This window comes from Alligator sinensis, unplaced genomic scaffold (genome assembly GCF_000455745.1).
Source record: "Alligator sinensis unplaced genomic scaffold, ASM45574v1 scaffold388_2, whole genome shotgun sequence".
Taxonomy (NCBI): Eukaryota; Metazoa; Chordata; order Crocodylia; family Alligatoridae; genus Alligator; species Alligator sinensis.
Genome location: NW_005842102.1, coordinates 760,604 through 785,656, shown reverse-complemented (window position 1 = coordinate 785,656; position 25,053 = coordinate 760,604). Strand labels below are relative to the sequence as shown.

Genomic DNA, 25,053 nt, shown 5'->3' with positions numbered 1-25,053 from the left:
CCTCACTAGCACGATGCAAGAAACAGTTAATGCATATCTGTAAAATACTATGAAAGCCCTGGATAGCAAGACACAATTTAGGAGGAATTAAAAACAGATGTACCCTGAACTGCTGCAGCCGATCCAGCTGACAATTAGGCAGCATCACATTACCATAAAGTGGGTTTTTAAATAACGCTCTATAATCATGGATGCAAAGAGCAGCAACCTCAATAAACCTCCAGAGTACTGATAAAGGAAAAAAGAAACCACTGTGAACAGCTATAAAGACAGATCGCAGGGAAGAGTCAGAGACATCCCTGACGAAGGGCCGAGGCACCCGTCTGGGATTCAGGCCTCCCGGTCCCTTCGGGCAAGTCATTTCATCTCTCGGCGTCTGTGCGCCGTGCCTCCTGCACACACAAACATCTGGATGCACACACATGCGTGTACACATGGACATAGGCATGCATGGACGCACACGCACAGACACATGCACGCCCATGCACACCCCTTGTCTGCCTAAAACACAAGGTCTTTGGACAAAAGCTCCCTCATGACGCAGGCGGCCCGGCACCAAGAGCCAAGGGCAAGGGTCCGGTGGGAGGTGGAGGGGACGGCAGGGGGGTATTTTGTGACGAGAACAGCCCTTGAGGAAGGAGACGCTGCCACCCCCCCGGCCGAGGGGCTCTCTCGGGCAGCAGCAAACCTCGGCCCTCCCAGCGCCCCCGGACGAATTTGATTTGCGTCTTTTGCGTCCCCCAAGTGACCCCCGCGCCCCGCCGGGACCCGCAGGCTCTGCCCTCACCTGTCTGCCGCTCGCTCTCTGCCATCTTCCTGGAGCCGGGCCACCGCCGTTATCACCCCCTCACCTCTCACCTCTGCCCTCCCGACACGCACCCGGGGAACAGTCCGCCGGCCATCTTTGGGAAGGGCACGTCGTCTGTCCCATAAGAGATTGCCATGTTGGCGCGGGGCATGCCGGGTGCCGCCGTTGCTGGCGCGGCCATGTTTGTACCGGGCAACACCCGCGAGCAGGCATGTAGGAACAACTCGCGATCCTTCAAGCGACCGAGAATTCGGGAGTGACCGGAGGGATTCACCCTCCCTCTGTGTCATGATGGGCCCACCCGCGAGCCCGGACTCCAGCAGTTCCCCGCCTCGCCCCCCGTGCGCTCAGAGTCACCGCTGCCCGCTCGGGAGACATCAGCAGCGACGCATGCAGCAGTGCAACCCAAACCCGGCCTGCCCTTCCCTTAGAGCAGAGAGCGGGGAGGGGGGCAATGCCCCTCACAAAGATGGCGGCGGCGCCGCTCAGTGAAAGCCCGCCCCTCACAAACATGGCAGGGCGCTAGCTCATTGCTGTGCCAGGGGGTGCCCCGCACAAAGATGGTGCCCCTTCCATACACTAGGTAGGACATTGCCCCGCACAAAGATGGCGGGAGTGCCGGCCCCTCCCAGCTGCTGAAATTACCCTGGAAGTTGCTGCCTGTCCCTGCCCTTGCGGCGCGGGACCGGGACGCGGCCGAGTTGGGGTCTGCTGCAGGCAGGAGCTATGCTGGCCTTCCTAGCCAGGAGCCTGGTAAGTGCAGCTGCCCCTGCCCCGCCATGGGGCTGTCATTGCACCGCGGAGGCAGGAGGGATCCAGCGTTGCCAGGTTTTAAACTTGACATGATCACGGCAAGCTCAAAATTATCGTATTTGCTGGAGAAAAAAGCAATCGTACGCTGATAAATATGCAAATAAGCCTGCAAATAAGTCTTCTTCTGGTTTACTCTCTCTTGCTCACTTGAGCTGCCCAGTGAGAACCGGGTCACAGGAGTGGTCGTGTTTCTTTACTTGGAGGCCGGCGGTCACACAAAGGCCGTGCATGCAAGCAGTGTAACAGGGATGCCGTAGTTTAACTGTCAGAGTCTGTTTTAATTGGCCAAGTGAACCGCAGTGCTCACTTGACGGGTTGCTAGAGGTAGTTATATATGTATACGTATTTTTGCAAAAAAAGACAAAAAGGAAGCAAACCCGAAAGTCAGCTAAGGCTCCCGGAGAGTGACTTGGGTTTTGCACATTAGCTGCCTCCAAAATTAGCGTGGATTTTGAACACTCTTACTGTTATAGATCGTACAAGGGTTGAAATGATTGCACAAATACGATAATGATTGCACACCTGGCAACGCTGGAGGAAAGCCACAGAGAGCCATGCACTACCCTGCCCCAGGGGAGGCATGGGGAGAAGGGCTTTGGCCTTTCTGGCCGCTATAATGGGATTTGTGGGCTGAGGTCAAGCACTGTGAGCAGAGCAGGATGTGGAGGAGCGGGGCTAGCTCAGCTCGGGGCAGGCGGGTGGCAGGGGAAGCTGCACCCGGGTCCGGGTTGGGCTGTGAGTAGACTTTGCCTCGTGGCGGAGTGCCAGGTGCAGGCTGCCTTTCCCTTTCCCTTGCCAACAGAGCTTTGGGCAGCTCAGGGCTGCTCCTGAGCTCTGGGCATTTGCCCTGCGGCACGTGAACCTCCTGCCCAGAGACAGGTGGCCAATGGAGTCATTCTCCGAGGTGGGCAGGCCTGGGCAAGGCTCTCTGTGTCAGGCTGATTAGGAATCGCCCTCGCCCAGAGCTGCTTTGCTGTGCCAGGAATAGCAGTGTAGACCTTTGCTTGGGTCCCAACATGCACTTTTCTCTGGACTCCCCGCTCTTGTCCTGGTATCCCCAGATCCCTGTTATAGGTGCCATGAAGGGGAGCAGCAGGGCAGGCCGGCTTCTCTCTGGGAGGCTGCCGCAGGTGCTGGTGTGCACAGGCCCACCAGGCTCTGTGGCTGTCAGAGCTGGTGCCTTCAGGGGTAGTAGCCTCCCTGTCTGTGTAGATGAGGGGGTTTTCTCCATTAGGACTGTGTAGTTGCTGTGTGTCTGCACCAGGCCAGAGACATGGGCTGTCATCAGAGATCCATTGCAGCAGTGAAAATGTCCATCAGAAACAGGCAAGCAATTAGCCCATTTCCAATCTGGACAAAGGGGGCCGCTGCTGACAATCACTCTTGGTGCAAGCTCAATGTCGTAGGGTAGCCAAGGTCCTAGGGCACCAGTTTCCTGTAGAAGCTTTTATGATAGCACTTCCCCTGCTGTCAGAAAGATTTCACACGTGCTGCTGCCCATGAGACTGGTCAAACCCGGTTGCCCAGAGGATGTTCTTGGCAGTAGCAGTGACTGGGGAAAGGAGAGCTGCAGAATGGGTCTTTATTGTTCTCTTCCTGAACAGATGGTCTGTTCTCCCCATGCTGTACTTTGTCCCAGGACACTTGGGGTTTGGCTCTTCAGTTTTGTCCTTTACAACCAACCTCCCTATCTGACAGTCTGCATGTGGCTGAGCGTGTGCATCAGACATCACACACAACTTTCTTGTGACTCCAGGCCCATGTACTCTGCTGTGTGAAGTCCTGAATAGGCAGGGGACAGCAAGTCCCCAGGGCCAAGTGCAGTAATTCGCACATCACAGGTCCAAGGGAATCAATAAAACAAACCCTTTGGCAAACCAATACATATTACTAGTCATGCCATGACCCTAGCAGGGCAACGGTGTCCTGTAGCTTAGCTGGAGTGCAGTTTGGCACAAACGCCAAGCTGCAAGGTGAGCCAGGCCCTCCAAACAGAAGTGCAGAGCATCCCCTGTGTGTTAGGAGCTGTCCCCATTTCCCATGGGGACGGGAGAGCCAGGAGTCAGCTGCCTTCTGACAACTCCTATGGTCAGACTTGCTCACTAGCATCCCAGCACTCACCCAGTAGTTACTACTCTGGAACAAGCAAACAAAAGCTGCTGGAGATAAAAACCTAAAAAAGTAACGCTGGGAGTGGGGGTGGGAGCTTCATAGTTTGGGTTTTTATCCTTCACAGTATAGTCCATGAGGATTTTTTTCCATTTGAAAACAAGCAAACAAAATAGCATGTTGTCCCAAACAGCTCATTGCTCATGGTGATATTTCTTAATGGAACATTGCTACAAATATGTCCATGTAGCTTTGATTTAATTCAGAGGTGGGCGAAATACAGTCTGCAGGCTATATCCAGCCTGCCAGTTGATCCTATCCTGCCCACCAGCTGCCACCAAGAGTGTGAGGAGGGAGGGCTGCACTTTGTACTGCTCCGCTCTGCTTCACCTGAGGTCAGACCAAGCCGTGCAGTGCACAGCCTCCTCCACCCCCGACTTTCCTGGTATGGCACGGAGGCGGCAGCTCATCTCAGTAGGTGGGCAGGACACCTGCTTGGCATGCTGCATCATGCCCTGTCCCGTGCAGGCCTAGCTGTTGATAGCCATGGTGCCAGGATTGCATAGCACCAACAGAAAATCAGGGGGGGGTGCTTGATGCAGGGGGTAGAGGAGTCTGTGCATTGCATGGCCCAGGCCCTCAATGCGGATACAGCCCTGCTTCCTCAGGCTCCTGCAGCCAGAGGGCTGGATAGGATCAATTGGCATCTCCCTGCCTTTCCACCCCCGTCCCTCAACAGCTCACCAAAACTCATTAAGTGGCCCTCCAGCCCAAATAATTGCCCTCCCCTGGTTTAATTGCATCTAGTTACACAGCCATCCTCAAGGCTGCGGGGATGCTAATATTCTTGTTGCCTGCAGTGTTATCATTGTGGGTCTACTGCCAAGAGCCTAGCATTCAGGATATGCAACCTGACAATCATGAATCTGGCTTGCCTATGTCTTTGGGGATTGGTCACAGGACATGGCCTTTTGTCTGCAGGCTACTGATTCAGATTTGGTCCACACACTGGATTCATGTCCACCTAATGACCATTTGATCAATCTGGACGCAGGTTGTCTGACTGGTTATTGCTAGACTTTGGCCCACGTGAGACACACTGCAGCCACTGTAGTTAGCAGTCTGTGCAGAAAGGCTGCATTCCTCTGCCACCACTAGAAGCCTTCCCTCCACCTCAGTTTTTATGAAGAGGCTTCTGCTGCTGCCCACTACCCATGGTGTGTGCTTTCTTGTGTGTGGACAAATCTCTTCTGCCTCTGGGAACATCGGTCTGGCACCAACCCTGCAATGAAGAGCAAAACTCTGATGCAGGTGATGGAGTAAAGGACCTGGGAGCTCTGGCAGCCACAGAGGGGTTGGAGACATGCCAGACAATACTGATACTGGCTGGGAGGTGGCTTGGCACCTCTGCAACTACAATGTATGGTCTTGTGTTTTCTTGACAGAATAGAGCAGTCAAAGAGCAAAGGTTGCTAAAGTATACAACTCCATGTGTGTGCTAGAACAGGGTAAGATTAGAGAGGAAGCCTGAGGCAGAGACAGAGAGGCTTACAGGGTTTTCCTTCTTCCAGCGATGGATAGGAATCAGCTGCCAAAGAAGGTAGGTACCCTCAAAATTGATCCCTTCTTGCCTTTTCAATGCCCATCTTTTTCATCAAGCTTCAATGATTATTTTCCCTTCCTTTCTCTCTCTCTCTTTTTTTTTAACCTTCCCACAAAATCCTGATTTTCCCCCTTCAAATTACTGGATCCTGCAAGATTGCACACCCTTTCAGGATCCCACTTTGTTTCTCTGCACATGACCTTTGGGGAAAAAACCTTCCTTCAACTGAGTCCCACAGGCACCTTCCAGCTGGCAGTTTCCCTCTTCCATAGTCCGAAGTTTCTAGCAGGAATCTTTGCCTGCTGGGCCCAACAAATGGGAAAGGAAGGGGGAGCAGAGGGCATGTAAGCACACTGTAAATGTTCACTGTGCCCCTAAAATTCTTGCCAAAAATGATGCCTCTAGTTTCCAGAGAAGGGTTAGCAAGTGCCTGTCCTGGCCAGAGGCTGACGTTGCTCTGCTGCTCTCTCTGGTCTCTTTACAATCTGTTTCTCTACCTGATGAAATTGTTCCCACACCTGCCGCTAAGGCTTTTCTTCTCAATTTTTCCCTATTCTGTCCCTAATGAATCAGTGCATCACCTACCTTTATGGACTTCTCCCACTTGCACCCAAGCGCCTACATTGCAGCTTTCAACTGGGCTGTTCATGCCTGTCCTAGAGCTGAGCAGTGCACCTCCTCTCCCCAGAACCAGCTCCAACAAAGCTTTCCATGATTACTCTAGATTTTGCATCCTTGCTGGCTGGGAAGGAGGTAATGTTCCAATTCTAAATTTGCTAGCTGTTTTCTGCCTCCCCAAATTTCTGTGTGCAGCTTAATTTGCTGCAGGATTCATTTTCACTTCCTGTCCTAAACTACTAGGGCAGCATGGCTGGCTCCTGCATTTCAGTAGGGGGTGATCTAGTCCCACCAGGCTTCTTTTTCTTGCCTGCCTTCCACTGGGTGAGGGGAGAGAGGTGGAAGGGTTTTGAGGCTTAGTCCCATTAATGCTGAGTGCTGGGAGACCTGCGGCTGGAAGATGCTAGGAAGATTGATGTATTATTAATCCAGCAGCATTTCCTTTAACTGAGAACAGATGTCCCTGGAGGAGATCGAGTTCTTCCTTTGCTGTGCTTCTGGATATTGCATGATCATCCCAATCTGGGAAGCTGGAGATATATGGCTAGTTTGTGTGTTAATCAGTCTCATCTTTTAATTGAGACTTCCATGTGTTATGGGGGATCGGGAGGGTGCCATGAATCTGAGCTGCTTCTCCCTTGTGCACCAAGATGAAGCTTGTCAAGTCATGTGTTCTGTGATTTCCAGGCCAAGCCAGGTGGCTTAGTGAAGCCAGTGGCTTTGGGCAAGCTCCCAGGTAGGTACTTAGCCCACCAGGAGGGGTTGCCACATCTCCCAGTGCCGGCTCTTCAGCAAACCCTGGATCGCTACCTGCTGGCTCTGCAGCCCATTGTCAGTGAGGAGGAACTGAACCACACGAAAGGGCTGGTGGATGAATTCCGGAAATCAGGCGGCGTCGGGGAAAGACTGCAGAAGGGCCTGCAGAGGAGAGCCAAGAAAACTGAGAACTGGGTATGTGGCGGAGCCCTGAGCACTGGGCTCAGAGGACTGAGGCAGATCTAAGCAGAGTCCTCATGACTTTCAGGTCCCCTGAAGGCCATCACTGCTCTGGTCAGCTATGTTATGTGCTGAGACCTAGCACACCACTGGTTGCTACTTGCTCCTCTTTCAGCTGTGTGCCCTCAAACTCACCTCAGCTGCCCAAACCCCATGCAGCAGAACAAGGCAGCCTGACTACTGGCTGCTGCAGTACGGGCTGCTCCATTCAAATGGCACCCCTATCCCGCAGTGTTGGGGGAAGCCCTTCCTTCCACCCCCATCCACAAAGCACCAGTCCTGAAGCCCGGGTTCCACAAGCCCCCTGCTCTGCCCAGCCTACAAACAACAAAGTATGGGAAAATTCACTGCAATCCCCCATCTTCTTCACTGGCAAAGCAATGTGGGATAGTGTGAGTTGCAGGATGGTCTTCCAGATATTTTATGAGGTGCAACCCAACCAAACGTGGGGCCCCATTCTCACACCCTTCCTGTCGGTCCCAGCTCTCCGAATGGTGGCTGAAAAATGCTTACCTCGAATACCGCCTGCCGGTCGTGGTTCACTCCAGCCCTGGCGTGGTCTTACCTAAACAGGATTTCCTGGATCGGCAAGGCCAGCTCAGGTAATAGCCTTCCTGGCTGTCAGCTTTCTTCCCCAAAGTTTCACATGTTGTTTGGGGATTGGTTGGGAGAGGGAAACGCTGAGCTGTTTTTCCCGGGCTGGATGCCGGCTATGGGGTGGTTCACAGCTAGTACTGTTGCAGCAGGATTCCCCCCTCCTCGGGCCCCCCCCCAGGGGGAAGCTAGAAAAGGTGGTTCAGATACTAACCTGGGGCTCAAGATCTAGGTTCAGTTCCCCTGCTCTGCCACAGACTTTCTTTATGACCTTGGGCAAATCACTGAATCTCACTGCACTTCAGTTTCCTGTATACGAAAAAGGAACGAGAGCATGTCACAAGGGGGTGGAGAGGATAGGCGCATTAAAGGTGACGAGGTGCTCAGAATGGAGATAAGAGCTATCAAACACACCTACAATAGTTAGGAACCTGTTTGTCTTTATATTCTGCTGGCCAGCAGAGGAGCCAGACTGTTGCACACCTTGGCTGACTGGCAGTGCTGTGTGCACTGGACATCTGTGTTCGCAGAGGACTTCCCACGATTCTGTCACTACTTGTGCAGATCTAGCATGCGGCAGCATGGTCTGTCACCAGCGCTCCTCCCCAGGCCCTACCTGCAGTTAAATGCTGCTGGCTTATCTCCCTTCTGCTTATCACCAGTGTAGATTCCTTCCTTCGAGACCATCCTGCCCATGGAACAGACTCTCTCACCCCCATCTGAGCCTGCCCCTGATTTTATTTCCCCTTCTTCCCCATTTCTTTAGCTGTGCTTGCACATCTGAGCTTTGTGGAAGGCCAGGCCCATCATATCCTGAACTGTGCATACAAAACAGCAGCTTTGACCTTTGTACAGGACAACCTTTTCCACAGTTACCCAGCATCACTTGCTCCAGCTTTCTGCCTGGATTAAAAATATCAGCCAACCAGAGGAGCGAGGATGAAACCAGAGTGAAAGAATCCTCCTCCTTTGTGCACAGCCTTATGCTCGCTGGGCCTCATCTGCCAGTAGCATTGGGGAGCGGAGGGTGGGGAGGGAGTCTTAAAGGGGTAGGGTGGAGTTCACAATCCTATTTAAAATAAATCAAACCCTTACTTATATTATTAACTCCTAAAGTTATTAAAACTAAAACTGAGCAGCTCGTTGCTGGCTTACACAATACACTGTTTTAATAAATGCCCCCGTTGCTTGCAGTCAAGAGGTTACATGAGACTCTTAAAAGGTTTCTAGCGCTCCTGGTTGCAGAGAGAAACTCATATAGCCGAACGTAATACTAAAGGCTGAATTTTATTTGCACCAGAAAGCAAATAAAACACTACTGCTTTAATTTAATGTAATGAACTAGGTGGAAGAGAAAGTCTCACTTGTGAATTTTGAATGCTAAGGTTAGGAAACATGGAAGGCTTTAAAAAAAAAAATCAAGCTTGTCATGCTGTGTATACTCTGCATGTCTCTATTTTGAAAGCCAAGCCAGGCTGGCTGACTTGCCACTTTTGCTTTCTCTGGCCCTTGCATTTTCTGTTGTGAATGCCCCCAGGAACACAGATTTTGACTGTTTAAAATAATCCTCGCAGTTAGCTTGTTCTTGCAAATATTTCTTCTGGGCTTTCAAACATCCAGTGGCACAGCACACCCAAGATGGTCTCTTGCTTAGATGTGCCTAACACGTCCACCATTAATATCAGCGTTCAGCTACCCAGGTTCTTAATGGGAGACTTTGGTGCGAGCCCCAGACAAGTTGTTTCCTTTCTCTAGCTCCTTTCCTGGTCTATTCCATTATAGGCTTTTGGCCGGGGATTGTCTTACGTGCCTGTACCACCCCAAGCACAGGGAGTCCCCTAGCACTGCTGTAGCTAGTCTTAAGCGTTATGAATGCAACAAAACCAGAACATGTTTAACATGTTGCCATTTGAGTTACAATCATACAACTTATCCAAACCAGCCTCTTTGTGGAAAGAGCAGCTGCATTGGGACAGACATCAGAACTACCCAACTACCTCCCACCATAGCACAGGGTGATAGCTCCACCACCTAGGGCTCAGGGTGTTGGGAAACGGCTTGCTGCTTTGCCCCAGGAATCCCAAATGTCCTTTGTGGTCATCTAATCATCACACTTGCCTTTTCCAGGTTTGCTGCCAAGCTGATTGAGGGTGTCCTGGATTTCAAGACCATGATTGACAAGTGAGTGAAATGCATTTCTGCCTCGCCGACTGCTCCTTCCTTTCCAGCCTTCTGTTGGGCATCTGTGAGGACATGTTCAGTTCAAAAACTGCTCTCTTAAAGCAAACTCCAGGACAGAAATCCACGTATTGTAAAAACAGCCACAAATCAGTGCTACTGGCAACAGCTGGGGTCACTGACCCCAAAAGGACTGGAAGAGCAGATGTGTATTATGCTTTTTATGCTGTTTTACTCCTGCTTTTCACTCAGCTGAATGGTGAAGTGAGCCTGCTCCATCTCTACTTCTAGGGTCTCATGTAATCATGTTGTGTGCAGGTTTCCACACCTGCAGGTGCTATAAAAACAATCATATTGCCTTCTTTGTGAGGCTTGTGTGTGTGTGTGTGTGTGTGTGCATGACCTGATGGCCTTGTAGACTTGCCTCACTTTATACCTAATTCCCAGTCTGAAAGGGTGTTCTCTGGAGAGGATCATCTTTATCCTGTTTGGTCCTGGACCTTCTGAGGTGAGGCTTTGACAAAGGCTTTGTTTAGAGAAAGACTGAAGGTCTGGGCTTCCCCCAGCCAGGACGCAGTGCCTTCATCCGATCTTAGTGCCTTACTGGAATGGAGACAATGGAGAGCCGTGTGTCTGTGTGCGCGATCATCACTGTTTTCTTTCCCTCTCATGTTGCTCCCTTTCTTCTCTCTCACTGTCCAGCGAGACCCTGCCTGTGGAATACCTGGGTGGGAAGCCCCTCTGCATGAACCAGTACTACCAGATCCTCTCTTCCTGTCGAATCCCAGGACCGAAGCATGACTCCATTGTGAACCATGCCAGAGGGAAAAAGCGGTCCCCACACATCTCCGTGGTTCACAACTTCCAGGTATAGCGGATGCTTGGCAGTTTGGGATTCCACGGTTGCTCAAATGGTTCACTCAGTTTAAACGTCTCCTTTGGCATGGATCCAACAGCCATGATCAGGTCTCAGAAATAGCAGAATGTAGGTGGTGTCAGAAGTCATTCTGTAGTTTACTAACCTGGGCCTTGTTACTACAATTTCTGAGCACCTTGGTCTTCAATGCATTTATCTTTGCAACACGGCTGTAACAGGACTTGAACATTGGGCTTCCAAACGCCCAGACTACGACCTCACTGTGCTACCCTCCCTCAGCCCGCTCTGGACATCAGCCCCTTAGCTGAGCTATCAGGTTTTGCTTTTGCCATCCAGGGGTGTCTACTGTCATCCAGGCTGATTAAGTCTTCTTTCATTGTGTCTCTCCTCATTCTTCCTCCTTCCCATCCTCAGTTCTTTGAGCTGGACGTTTACAATAGTGATGGGAGCCCCCTCATCGCTGATCAGATCTTCATCCAGCTGGAGAAGATCTGGAACTCCTCCCTCCAAACAAACAAAGAGCCCATCGGGATCCTCACCACCAACCACCGAAACAGCTGGGCCAAGGCCTACAACAACCTCATCAAAGGTCTGTTCCACCTCCCCCGGGCACATTGCCAACAAAACAGCAAGACTGCTGGAAACATCCACCCTCCATGCAGTGCTGGGTTCTTTGGGTCTCCCTTTCCTCGCAAGCCTTTTGTAAGCACACACTGCCCAAATCAGTGGGCTTTCTAACCATCTAAGGAGCACAAGAGAGATGTATTTATCTAGTTGGATTATGGCCAAGTTAGACCTGCTGCCAAAAATGTTTGTTACTGTTTTAAGCATACACACATCCTTGAGGTTTGGTGCAGAACAGAGCTGAAATCCTGGAACATCTCACTCCCCAAATGGGTGAAAAAGCAGCCAAGCTGAAAACAAAAAATCAGGGGCTTGATACAAGTGAGGGGGGCAGAATCCCTCTGAGGGTAACAGCCTCCAATCTGAAATAGCCAGACAGTCAATGCCTTTAACAACTGGACACCACCATGCTGTGGCCAACACACACTTCAGGATAAAGGTATCACCAAGTGCTATCAGTCTGCTCCCCTAAATCTTGACTTCCTCAAAGTCAGTGCAGTTTTTCTAACCCCCTTCCATTATTTTCCACTCACTTCCCTTCCTAGACAAGACCAACAAGGAGTCTGTGCGTTCAATCGAGAAGAGCATTTTCACTGTCTGCCTGGATGCACCCATGCCCCGGGTCTCTGAGGACATCTACAAGAGCCGTGTGGCTGCTCAGATGCTGCACGGTGGAGGCAGCCGCTGGAACAGCGGGAATCGATGGTTCGACAAAACCCTTCAGGTGGGAGCTGGTGGCACTGAGAAATTAGAGCTGGCAGGTCTGAGGGAGACAGACTCTGAACTGGAAGTTTCAGTAGGTTCCAGAACTATTTAGTAGATCTTCCCAGATCAAAGGGGTGTGGGGAAATGATACAGGGAATTGATGATGATTGCATGAAACTCATTAGGTTTTGTGGAGCTGCTCTGCAGTGTTTGGAGGTCTCCCACAAACAAGCCCTCACACCTTTGTCAGCCCCCATGACTTCTCATTGTTCTCGTGTTCCTGCCCACGCTTGGTCAGTGCAGTCCTGATTGTAGCTATTCTTTGTGTTGCTTATACGTTGCTTGCCTGTGATGAATAATGTCCATTTGGATGCTGCCCAAAACTAATGAGGTCTGTTCCTTGTATTTCCTATGGGCCAGTCACTTGCCCTGGTTGTCTCTGCCAGAAACTGCCCTGCTTCTTTCAGGCATTGGCTGGCACCCTGCAACATCTCTATGATCCACTCTCCTTTCAGCCCTGAAATGCTGTTGAAATGCCTTCAAGTAGTAGCTGCCATTCAAGAGCCAGTTTCCTCCACCTGAAGGCTGTGTCCTGGTCTGGAGGCGGACAGAATCAGTCATGTAAAAGGACTCTTCCATCACTGCCGTCATAATTAGATTACGTGGCTTCTCCCTGGTCAACCTTGTGTATGGAACAATGCCCCATTGTCCCCCCTTTGCAAGTAACTGAAGTAAGTCTTCTCAGGATGGAGGGGATAAAGCGAACCTCCAAAAAAATCATACTGTCAGCCCACATCTTGTTGCCAAGGTGCTGGTCTCTTGTTCGTATCTTTTGCCAGTCATTCAACAAAACCAGCACGATGAAGCCAAACCCTCCTAGCCCACCTACAGTTTTGCTCCTCTGCTCTGTCTTGTGGATTCCAGGAAATATCCTGGCACGTTCCAACATTTCTGTGCAGTGATGGAAATGTAGCCTTCTCCAGCATGCACCAGTGAGGTGTCAAGACATCTTTAAAGTTGCCCCTTGTTACATATAGGAGACATTTCTTTACTGTTTTCTCTCTCTCTCTCTCTCTCTCTCATATTCTTTGCAGTTTATCATTGCTGAAGATGGTTCCTGTGGCTTGGTGTATGAGCATGCTCCCTCAGAGGGCCCACCCATTGTTGCACTTCTGGATCATGTTGTGGAGTACACGTGAGGCTGGCTTTTTTGTCCCTAATCTGGAGATGGATTTCATGCCATCTGTCTGTAGTAATGCTCTCCTTTCACCAGCTCATCCCCCTGGGAGCTTCTTTGGAGGAACTTTAAGGATGTCCTGAGTTTGCTGCCTCGGCACTTGTAGAAATGACCAAGGATTAACCCCCATCACAGAACAGATCATTTTCAACACACAACATATTTCTTTAAAGGTTATGAATGACATTAGAGCTATAATCTAGACAAGACCTGTTGTGCCCCTAGTGTCTGTATTTGTTCTTCTGCACAGAGGCATATTTGGAGAAACCAAAATTTATGACACCAGCTTTTGCAGCACATGACAGTGTTATAGGTGGGGAATGGGGAGTAGCCTCTCCAGGTGTTCATAGCACAATCACTGCAATAGGCATGTCTCTATCAGAAGTCTAACTAAAATGGCTTCAAACCCATTTCTCTGTGCAGGAAGAAACCACAGCTGGTGAAATCGCCCATGATTCCTCTACCAATGCCTAAGAAACTGAGGTTTAATATCACTCCAGAAATCAAGAATGACATAGAGAAAGCAAAGCAGAACCTCAATATGTGAGTATAGCAGGAAGCACTGGGGGGGGGGGAATCTCCATCAGTGAACAAGGGAATAACCCATGTGTCTGCTTGGAGAGCTAAGCAGAAGGAAAATGTAAGGATGGCATCGGCTTTCAGGAAGCTTTCCTAGTGTCTAATTGGGCATAAGCTACATTGAGCGTGGCTGAAAAGTATGTTCATGAGACTCCTCCTTGACAAAGATGAAAAGTTGCTTATGGTTACCCATCCCAATCTACTTTCAGTGTGGATTCCTGGTCATAGACTCAATCTGCTTTACTAGATCAAGCCATGGGCCAATCTAGTCTGGACCATGTCTCTAACAGTAACAAAGAGCCTTTGTTTATACAATGCTAAACATGGGAAGTGTCTAGTTACTGAGCTTGAGTTCACTATCCAAAGTTCAGGTATAACAGATCCCACTCTCCTTGCACAGGTCTGTGTGGATTGCAGTCTCTGGGGCTCACAAAAGCCTGGGTTCTGTGATCCTGCATGACAACTGCAAGCAGCACCCTAAGGAATCTCTCCTCATCTCTCTGCAGAATGGTGCAAGATTTGGACATCAAGGCGACAGTCTTTCACTACTTTGGGAAGAGTTTCCCCAAGTCCGAGAAGTTAAGTCCAGATGCTTTTATCCAGCTAGCCCTGCAGCTGGCTTATTATAGGTAAGAAGTAGAACACAAGCAGGTAAGCTTCCCACCTCCAGTCTAGAGAGCCTCACTGTACTGTAAGTCAGCAGTTTTATGAAGCAGACTGGGCACCAAATTGATTTGGGGAAAGGCCCTCAGTTATCATGGGCTGCAGGATGCTCACCCACTACAGTAGCCCCTACTCCACTTGTGCCTCTATATAGCACAGGGGTGGGCAAAATGCGGCCTGCAGGGCAGATGCAGCCCACCTGGCCATTCTATCCGGCCCGCGGGGCCTCTAAAAAATTTAGAAAATTAATGTTTATCTGCCCCTGGCTTGCAAAACTCAGTAAGTGGCCCTCTGCCCAAAATAATTGCCCACCCAATATAGCAGGTGCTGAGGTCAGTGTGGCTGGTGGATCTCGGCCTCTTTCCCAGATCCTCCCTTTTCCCTCTGGAACTAGATACAGCAGAGTGCATAGCACTTCATGGCCAAAAAGGGGTGGGCAAGAATTGCCCATCGGCAGGGAAATGTAATGGGTTTAATGGGGATGGAGCTATATCCTTGTAATTCTGAATTCTTCTCACCTTTTCTCATCCTTTCTATTTGGAATTTGCACTCCCAAGAGGCAAGGATGCCAATAAGAAATGCAGATCTGCCTGCATATTTTGGATGGAGAATTGGCTGCAAAGATAAGTCACAGCTCAGCCCTGTGACAACTTCTCTCCCTTTCAGAATGTATGGGCAGCCCTGTGCCACCTACGAGAGTGCTTCACTGAGGATGTTCCATCTGGGCCGGACAGACACCATCCGATCTGCTTCCACGAGCTCTCTGAAGTTTGTGGAGGCAATGGACAAACCTAACAAGCAGGTCAGAGTTTAGACAGTGGAACGGAATAATTTCATCTCAGAAAAAAGGGGAGCACTATCAGCTCAGCTAACATGGAAAGGTAGCATTTCACATCAACTGGTCATTCAAGAACTGCACCCAAGATGAAGTGATTATCAGTCTCTGGCCTCACTCAGTTTTTCTTTACCTCCGTGAAAATCTTGAGCAACTCTGCACATGTGTGTTTCTAATCCCGTATAGGAATGGGGCCAGTCTCAGTTTGGCCAGTTAGACTCCAAATTCTGTATTAGTGATGTTCAATCTTCCAGCCTGCTAAGCCAGATGAATAGTGCAGGTCTGTGGGCTGGATTTGATCCATGGGCTGGAGATTGAGCACTGCTATTCTAGATCGCCAGGGCTGAAAGTTTTCCCACGTATTTAGCAAAAAGAAATTTCTTCTTGTTTAAGTTCTGACCCATGAACTCGGATACATCCAATCTCTCTCTAGATTACAGGTGGTCAAAATCTGGCCCACAAGCCAGATCAGACCTGTGGCAGACTCCCCATTTCCCAGCAGCCCCTGCCCACAACACTGCAGCCAGTTTTCAGGAAGACCCCAGAAGCAGTGGGGCCATGACAGCATGGGGCCAGGGTTTCCATGGAGACTAGCCCCAGCAGCACTGGGAGGGCATGCAGCAGGGCAGGGAGCTGGACCAGGGCCAGGATCTTTCAGTAGTGACAGCGTGGTCTGGAGCTGGGGCAGAGCTGTGATCCACTACTCGAACACGGGCAGATTGCAGTTCTGCTCTGGCTGTGGACCATGCTGTCACTCCTGCAAGATCCCAGCCTCAGCCCCAGAGTAGCTCCCTGCCCAGCCACGCATCCTGCCAGTGCTGCTGGGGCTGGTCTCCATGGAAACCCTAGCACCATGCTGTCAGGGCCCTGCTGCTACTGGGGTCTCCATGGAGAAACCATCCGCAGTGATGCAGGCAGGGGCTGCTAGGAAATGAAGCCTGGCTGCCATCTGGATCTGCCATCTTGCCCACCTCTGCTCTAGATCATATACAGGCATACATACAGTGATGGGGTGGATTTGTTATAATGTATTTAAATTTTAATAGTAAATAACCCAGTTGTTAACACCTATAACACAGTTATCCAAGTTTTTCTTCTGGAGGGGAATTGCACAAGAAATGACCTCTGAAGCACACAGCATTGTATTGTGGGAATTAACAGAAAATTGGGATTACTGTGCTACTGGTTCCACCAAATTAGTGGAATTTGATTACTGGTGCTACTGGTTCCATCAAATTAGTCTATAGTTAAGAGGGGAGACTTGATTACAAAATGTCTAGGACTTGAGCACCCCAATGGAAAAGATGTGGATAATAGGTTCTCTTGGGAAACAGAATCAAAATGTACACAGCAGGCGATTTAAAATCTGTTCTCGGGGGAGAGCGCTCTGAGCTAGCAGGTTCAGCTGGTTGTTGTTGGCAGCAAAGCCTCAGTAGTGATCACCTGGCAAAGGAGATGAGCCTCCCCCTTTTGGATTATAAATTATTTTTCCCCCAACTTCCCTGCTTCCAACAGATGTAGGAGTAAGGGCCATACCAGTGGTCTCCATGTAATCACTTATGAGCAGAGATTTGTAAATTGGAAGGGAAGAGAAATCCTTCAGCCAAACAAAATTATTTAAATTAACGGTAGTTTAAAACAGATGCCTCTGGGTGTAGAAGTGCCATCCTCCATTCTGCAGGCAAGCTGCTGAAAATCTCATCACCCGCTGTGAGGAAAAAAAAACATTTTCATTCTGTGCACTTTCCTCAGAACCAGGAGAAGGTGGATCTGCTGAGGAAAGCTACACAAGCCCACAGGCAATACACTGACATGGTAAGCATACTCTACATCTTTAGCACTGGGATATTGCAGAGGTAATGTAGGTGCTGGTGGGGAAAAAAAGAGAGTACCAAGCAGCGCGCACAGTGCCAGATATAGGAGTCTGCTTGTTAATACTGATCTAGTAGGAATTCTGACTGGCTTATGCCTTGGGACACTGTGCTTCTTCCCAGCTGCCCTCCTCCGTATTCTTAGTGACCAAGGGAAAAGTGAAATCAGATGTCTGAGGAAGTTCAGTTTTCTCTGTCTCCATAGACTGCAGATGCCAGAGCTGCTTGAGGGAGAAACTACAGGAAGCCCAAGTTGGGAAGTTGCAGGGTTCCTGCTCTTTTTCTGAACCAGACCAAGCATTGCTCTTCAGCACAGGATGCAATTTCTCTCTTTTAAGTTTAAAACTTATTTTTAATTTGGTTTTAGACCAAAGATAGTGCCAGTCCTGGTTTTCCTGCTCCCGAGCCCTCTTCAGACTTTCTTCCTTTCAGGCACTAACAGGGAATGCGATAGACCGCCACCTGCTAGGTCTGAAGCTTCAAGCCATTGAGGATCTAGTCAGCATGCCTGAACTGTTCATGGATACAGCCTATGCTGTTGCTATGCACTTCAACCTCTCAACCAGCCAGGTAAGACGTAGCCAAGTATCATGGGGGTGTTGTATTCCTTCTTATAGTTTTTGTTCCTCCATTTCTTCACCATTGCCCTTAAGAACTGCTCCCAAGTAGCAGTGGGTAACTACACTTCTTTGCAAGCAGACATAAGATATTGTTACCAAATGGTATAAACAACAGTGAGTACTAAAAACTGAACAGGCAGGGGTGACAGCAACATCTTTCCCCTGAAGTATTTACATGGAACCTTGGTTGGGAATAGTCTGGTTTGATCCCTTCCTTGCGATTTCCTGCCTGTCATCTTTTTTGCATGGGTGTAGAGATCTTTAACCACATTGCCTCCAACCCTAGGTCCCAGCAAAGACAGATTGCGTGATGTGCTTTGGTCCAGTGGTCCCAGATGGCTATGGAGTCTGTTACAACCCCATGGAGGAGCATATCAACTTTGCAATTTCAGCATTCAACAGCTGTGCTGAAACCAATGCAGCCAGCCTGGCACATTACCTGGAGACAGCTCTGCTTGATATGAGGCTTCTGCTTCAGTCCACCCCCAAATCAAAACTGTAGCAGAGGCATTGTTTCAAACCCCAAAAACTCTAGGAGCTGCCCTAAAGGGTCATCTAACCCCAGCAGCCTGCCCCTAACATCTATGAAGCTCCCAGCTCCTCAAACACAGGGCAAGCAGTTGTATGTTCCACCAGGGACTTAGGAAGGCATCAGCCACCAGAAGCTATGGAATAGCAATCTCTAGCTACTTGACTGCTGTGAAAAGGGTGAAAGGAAGCATGCCTTAATCCAAGCTAGCACTGAAAAAGCCACTCCTGTTGTATGCAAAGCATGCCTTCCTTTCTTTGAAGGGGACAGGAACATTGTTAATTTTGTACAGAATTCACTGCGGAAAGAACATGGCACATCCTTCAACTGACCCATTCAGTAAGGAGTGTGCTGGTTCTTCTGGGAAAGCAGGAATAATGCTTCTCAAACTAATCTGATACCACCTAGATCTTTCTGCTGGCTCAAGCTTTGGATGCGGCTGTGAGCATCCCTTTTGGGGCTTAAGCCCAACTATTCTGTGCCTCCCTGGGTGGGGTCATTAATGCTGTTAAATTTGGGGGTACAGAGATAAATGTTGTAATGCAGTGTAAGTCCAGTCCTCCTAGTATGTGTTGTGCTAAGTATCCAAAGCCCCCGCTTATGTTTTTTTCCCCACACCCTATATATGTTCTTGTCCCTACCTTTCCAACCTCTGGGTCTATCTGTTCCTGCATTTTCTGTATTAACTGTAAAACATTTATCACTAGTCAGCCCCATTTCCTTTATGCTTTTTAAGCATAAAATGACTGACAGCTAAAGAGCCTCAATCACCCAGTTCGAGACTTAAATTTGAGCCTCTTTGTACCGCTTCTACTGAACTAAATGCACCTTCATGAATTTATTAATCCAAGATCCGCTGGCCTTAGCTTTATGCACTTTAATTAGAGGGACAGGATAGGATAGTATGGCCTCTGAGGCACAAAGTCTCCACCCACCTGTTTCACAAAGTAAAAATATGGAATGAAGTTGACCATCTAGCTGTAAATAACCAAGGGTAAGCACAGTTTGCACCTCTGGCATTTATTGTAGCCGAAGGCGGTGCTACACCTCATGCTTAGAGGCAACCCAGATTTTATGGTGTACAATACAAACATTTTTAATCACACTGGCCCACTTAGAAAAAGCCTCTAGGTTCCAGTTTGCACAGCTCAATGCTGACGGCTATAAATTATGCTTCTTCCCAGTCCCTATATCATCTGCTTCTACCAAGGCTGGGGCTCTAAAAGGTGTGGGAGGAGGAAGGGAAGAAACCACAAAAGTCAAATTTAAGATGTAGATATTACCTAGAACAGCTCACTTTCCACAGGAACACTACAACACCTCTTCTGTGGAACCTGGGGCTGCTGCGTTATTAGATCAACTGAACCTTGAGAAAGCAAGGGATTTGTACGTACCTGAAGGTGCAATTCAAGTGGCGCTCTACCAATGCCTCCTATAGACATGACCTAAATTTTTATATCCTTTCAAATAGCAGTACTTGGAGACTTTTTCCATCACAGTGAAGAGTTTAGGCATTATTCTTTCAATAGGGAGAAAGCAATAGTCTCAAGGTGAGGGTGCTGAATTACCATCAGGCAACAGTAACAGCATGAGACTATGGTGAGCTCAGTCTTGTCATATGATACTTGTACACAGTACTAGGATTACTGCTGCTTCTGTACTTCCTGGTCCCTTAAGCAAAGATCATAATCATATTTTCTTTGTGGATGCGTGGGAAGAATCTTGTGTTGCACCTGTCTACTCTGCTACTGTTGTAAGACACTTATGAACATCAATTCAGCCCATCCCATGTCTCAGATAGAAACCTCCTCTTACTTCAGAAATTATTTTTTTGAAAGAATACTACTTCATCCCTGAGGGAAGGTTTTACTGGAACTCGCCTGTATAGCTAATGATTGTACAAACATCCACTCATGACATCCCATATTGGCTTCATTAAAATTAAAAGACACACACACATGCACACCACAAGCACTAAATGGAATAAGATGGTCAGAAAGCAGTGGGAGCATGTAATGCAAAGCAGAGAGTACAAAAACACTTGGTCTAGTAACTGATTTCCCCACCACTCCCCAGCAGAACAGATCAAAAGCTAGAAGAGGATGACCAAAATCTTAATGCATTAATAAGAATGTTTATTATGTAATGAATATTTACATAAAGAGACTGCACCTTTCTGGAATGAAGTGGAATAGGTACAGACTTGCTGAGATAAAAGCTGCTTTTTATTGAAGCTTTCACTAGAAGAGATTCCTTTAGCCAGAGCCAAAATAAAAATTTTCCCCCACTCCATCTGCATCAAGTCAATATAGATTCTGGTGGTAAATAAGGTTCCCCCTCCTTAGGACGTGTCAAAGGGCAAAGACCAAGTGCCTTTCACCACTGACACAGTACATCATCAGTTATCCGATTAGCAACTTTGTTTTGTGAACTTGTAACTGCTGATATTTGTTATACAAACTATTCCCCTTTCAGGATTTACTTAATTAAATACTGTATCTCTGTTTCTACATTGAATACATCAACTTGTAACTGTTGGTATTGTATAACATACTTCTCAAGTTTTACTGTACTTAATATGTATATGGATAAGCTTGGTATTGTTTTACATTATGCATCCTGCATTAGCATATATAATTCCTCACAAGATGCTGCAGTTTCATGTATCCAAATGATGTGTTATCTGAACAGCTCTTTGGTAGCTGCTTTCCAAAGGAGTTGGGATAACAGAGGTTGTACTGTGCTACATTACTTCACACTAGTATGTCATTATAATAAGGCTATTTTCAGTAACTATTTTTGCCTTATCAAAAGGCAACTCTCTTAAAAGGCAAATGCTTACTGAAAAGGATGAGCTGGAAGTGTGTTTTACCATAAACATAAATATGAATTAATCAGATTCTGATCCGAGATGTAAATCTAAATATTGCATTAGCTTTAGGGGTGTTCTTCAGCTGTGGTACTGAGGTCTTTACACATCAGTGATTGTGGACTGAGGAAAGCATGATACTTATCTATCCCATGCATTCTCTGTTAGTGGCAGAAGTTAGGATGAAGAAAGGAACTGCTTTTTTATTTTTAAAAACTGTTTACAGGAATTTTTATCATTTTAAAAAGTATTATGGCATTCTCTTGGTGTCAATGTCAAGCTGTGATGCTCCTCCAACTCATCACTTCTTGACTCTCTGCCCTTCTCTCCTCACAAGGATTGGTTAATGAGTGCAGAGTCATTTATGCTTTATACTCTGCTCCTTTAACCAAAAGAAGCTTGTGGTCAGAGTATTTAGGAGCTAGCCTTGAAAATCTGCTTAAAAGTTGTGAATAAAACTATTGATTTACTGACTAGAGATCTGTAGATTTATAATGTACAATTAACTCTGGGACTGTCGGTGCAGTTGATATCAGTCAGGACTGTTTGCATGCTCTGATAGTTAATTGTATTAAATGTTATTTTTGATATTGTAATCAGTGTCTTGCAGAGATTGAAATGTTCTTCCAGTTAATTTAATCATGAATAAAAGTCTACATGCTTCCCAGAAGCCTTAAGTCTTTGCTGAAGGAGTAAATTAAAGGACAACTGTGTCTTTATAGAAGGATGTTCATCCTGGGACAGGAAGAATGGACCATACACACCATATTTTCTTTTACTGCTTTAGTATCTCTACACCAGTCTCTGAATGAGAGAGAGGAGGCAGAGATCATCTCATTGGAAAGTTATGGGTGGTTCTAGAGGAAATGGTTTCCATCATTCAGGGAACTGTAGGTAGCCTTCTCCCTTCAATACTGGATGTCTGATTTTAGCCATTACTTTCTCTTCTCCAACACCGTATAACATATAGCCATGATGACATGAGGGCATTATGGAAATTCTGCCTCCCCGAACTATAGTAAACATTCTGAAGGACTGGGCAGATATGGCAGCAGCTATGCTAGAGTGAAGAAGGGCACACACGCCTCCATCTTCTCCAAGGGATTCCCTTAAACAGGTTGAGATGTACTACTTGTTTAACATGATCCACAGAGACTGTCACATTTGAGACCTGGACTGGAGAGGTCAGGGGAGAGTTAGTTACCTCTATTTACTTTTTTACTGCTTCATCCTTGGGAAGGATGAAACTGCCCCTTTTGGACTTACTTGATTTAGCAGAGGGGGGAAATGGAGGGGAATTGAAAATTTTACTTATAAACAGTTGCCTGAGGAGCATGGAGCCAAAACACAGCCAGCTGTTCTTAATTTCCCAGCTTGGTGCCCCATTCAAGTAGCTATGCTTAGTACCTGGCTTATTGAACTACCAGCACATTCTTTTCCTGCACTTTATCTACTCACTTGGCTTTTTTAGATGGAATAGTTACGGGCCTAATCCCATTGAAATAAGTGGGAAGACTCCTGCTGACTTCAGCATTCATTGAATCAGACCTTATATACAGCTCACGCCAAGATCCTACATATAAAACTAATGGTTTTTCCAAGTAAGTGACAGAGCTTTTCCAGTGGGAGTTTGCACTAGACCACCGCAATGACTATGAAATTGGTTTGAGTTTATCCCAAGAGCAAATTTTTAAATTAAGGATTAGAGCAATCTTAATGAGCCGCTACAGTCTTTAAATATATTTAAATGTTTACTTTTTAAAAGTTTTTAAAAATGGTTGTCATTCTTAATCTCTGCATCAGGTTTAAAAAGCTCACCTCTTCCTGGGGTTAACCCTCTGATTTAGGCAGGACAGTTTCTACAGCAGTCAACTTTCACCAGGGGCACACGGGATCATAGCAACAGGTACAGATGAAATCTTAGAAATGCTGTGTTTAAATTAAGGTGGTCAAGAAATACAAAGATGATCAGATATGAGCAAAAAGTGCATCAAACATACCAGACTTTTATATGAAGCAAGAGTTGCTTTTTAATGGAAGCCTAGCAAGCATGCAGAAAGACTTATGCACACAGCTACCAAACATGACTATCATACGGATGCCAACCGCCTTATGTTTAATGCAGATGAACAGCTGGGTTAAACCCTAGGAAGGCTTCAAGCCAACCATAACCTTGCGTAGCCTAATTAAAAAAAAAAAATTATGGGACTTCATAGGAATTGCTTGATTATAGGCCAAGTGGAATAGAATAGTCTTTGCACAGCTATGAAGTACATTCAGGGAGCACTGCTGAGTCAAGGATGGGGTGATTCCCCTCAAAAATATTTACCAGCACACTGCAGAGGATGCAAGTGCCTGCAGTGTGAGTGCGCTAAACAGCGCATGCAAAGGGAATGGCATCCAGACAGCTTGCAGCAGAACTTACTGTGTCTAGAACTCCGGAAGAGGACAGTCATTCCAATAAGTGCTTTTACAAGTTTGGGCAAATTACAGTTGGCAGGAGGAGTTCTGTATTCTAAGCTGCTATTGCAGAATCAAAACCAAACCCATGTGAGAAATGTTTGCTGCTTCCAGCACAGAAGAACAGCAACACCCTGCATATCAATCTTACTGGGCTCTTCAACAGCAATTTCCCCAGTACCCAAGCCAGTCATTAGTACTTAGTAGCATGAATTTTTGGGGGGGGTTTTGTTTGTTTGTTTTTTTTAATATTTCACTAGTAAATGTCTTCCCATCAGGCTTAGGGGGCATGAACTGACCATTAGAAGTCACCTTATTCATACGTAAAGTTTTACAATGACTTGGGCCTAATCCTTACTCACATACCACTTGTGGTATCTTAACTACCAGTTAAAGCCACTGCTATTTAAATTTTAAATAATCAGTAACAGTTTGATTTAAGTTCAGCAGCTGAGTTTGTACAGGTTCTAACAAAAGTATAAAGGAAGAATTAATGTAATATGATGATATGTGGCTGGCACTTAAACGTGGGGGCCCAAATGAGCAATCTTACTAATTACACAACAGGAACAGCAATGGAAAAAAAAAATTAGTATATTTTAGTTTTTCCTCTGTGTTTACACACACGCACACACCCACACACACACACACACACCCCTCCACCCACCCACCCTTAATGGCATCCGTGTAGGTTTGCACGCAGAAATGTCACTAGTGTTAAAAGCAAGTCTTCAGTTCCTTCTTTAGATCCTTACAAAGTGCAGCTGGAATTGATTTCAGGTCTCCCAAACTGTTGCAGAAAGGAAACAAATCTTCCTTCCCTCTCTGCCCCTCCCAAAAAATAAAAAAACCTAAATTAAGCATGATCAACTGAGATTAGTTTTGTCTTCTCCCAACACACACAATCAACACCTCACCCATCCCAAAAATAATAGTTCCATTTCTGAAAAAAAAAATAAAATAAATAAATAGTGTGTATATTTCATGCTGGAAAAAGAAAGTCACTATTTTCTTCCCCTCCCCCAAATGAGATACCAGGTATTGTTCCCCCCTCCCCCAACTTAGACATGATAGTACATTCCAACTGGCAATGCGCATTTGTGGTATAAATGAAGTTCTGCTCCTGCACGGTCCCACATGCATCAGGGAGCATCCAGCTAGCTGCAAAAAGCCAGAGCAAAAGCCTCCGAGCTCTGGGTGTGGTCCCTGCCTGTTCCTTTGGTCCGTCTGTTAAAAAGCTCCTTGCTGCTCCCAGGTCTGTACAGGTCTCTAGTCTTGTCCTTCTCCATTAAATCATGCATTCTAGTTCCCATGCCTTGAGTCACTGAAGTTTTGTACCCAGCTTGCGCTGTCTGTTTCTGCAATGAGAACACAAGAGTAGCAGAATAAGGTAGATTCACCCCAACCACTCCGCTGTATGTTGTAGCCAGCCCCAGAAGAGCATTAGGATAGGTCAAATGCACTC

General features: G+C 47.3%; 3 protein-coding genes across 9 annotated transcripts in view; 1 reads left to right on the top strand and 2 right to left on the bottom strand.

The window, feature by feature from the left end:
- Positions 1-975, bottom strand: part of PTPA (protein phosphatase 2 phosphatase activator) — a 46,329-nt gene extending 45,354 nt beyond the window's left edge. The window contains exon 1 of one of the 3 annotated variants that reach the window (XM_025205029.1): positions 788-975. In XM_025205029.1, coding sequence (XP_025060814.1) covers positions 788-812 — 25 coding nt within the window. In that variant the 5' untranslated portion in view covers positions 813-975. The remainder of the gene's footprint in view (positions 1-787) is intronic. The other 2 variants (XM_025205030.1, XM_006024353.3) reach the window with 2 other exon arrangements.
- Positions 976-1,403: 428 nt separating this feature from the next.
- Positions 1,404-21,798, top strand: CRAT (carnitine O-acetyltransferase). 3 transcript variants are annotated; one of them, XM_006024352.3, is made up of 15 exons: positions 1,408-1,561; positions 5,302-5,330; positions 6,639-6,902; positions 7,431-7,549; positions 9,669-9,722; positions 10,422-10,587; positions 11,011-11,185; positions 11,766-11,944; positions 13,020-13,120; positions 13,586-13,705; positions 14,248-14,370; positions 15,071-15,206; positions 16,992-17,054; positions 17,543-17,680; positions 18,017-21,798. In XM_006024352.3, exons 2-15 carry the CDS (start codon positions 5,304-5,306, stop codon positions 18,230-18,232), a joined length of 1,881 nt encoding a protein of 626 aa, XP_006024414.1. In that variant the 5' UTR covers positions 1,408-1,561; positions 5,302-5,303; the 3' UTR covers positions 18,233-21,798. The 3 variants fall into 3 exon arrangements, with proteins under 3 accessions (XP_006024413.1, XP_006024414.1, XP_025060812.1); XM_006024351.3 differs by lacking the exon at positions 5,302-5,330 and having other exon boundaries at positions 1,404-1,561; XM_025205027.1 differs by lacking the exons at positions 1,408-1,561; positions 5,302-5,330; positions 7,431-7,549 and having other exon boundaries at positions 6,687-6,902.
- Positions 7,557-25,053, bottom strand: part of DOLPP1 (dolichyldiphosphatase 1) — a 31,769-nt gene continuing 14,272 nt past the window's right edge. For 2 of the 3 annotated variants that reach the window (XM_006024348.3, XM_025205031.1), the window contains one exon: positions 21,915-24,946. In XM_006024348.3, the coding sequence (XP_006024410.1) occupies positions 24,910-24,946 (37 nt within the window). In that variant the 3' untranslated portion in view covers positions 21,915-24,909. Of the gene's footprint in view, positions 7,851-21,914; positions 24,947-25,053 lie in introns of those variants that run through there. The other variant, XR_003094248.1, reaches the window with a different exon arrangement.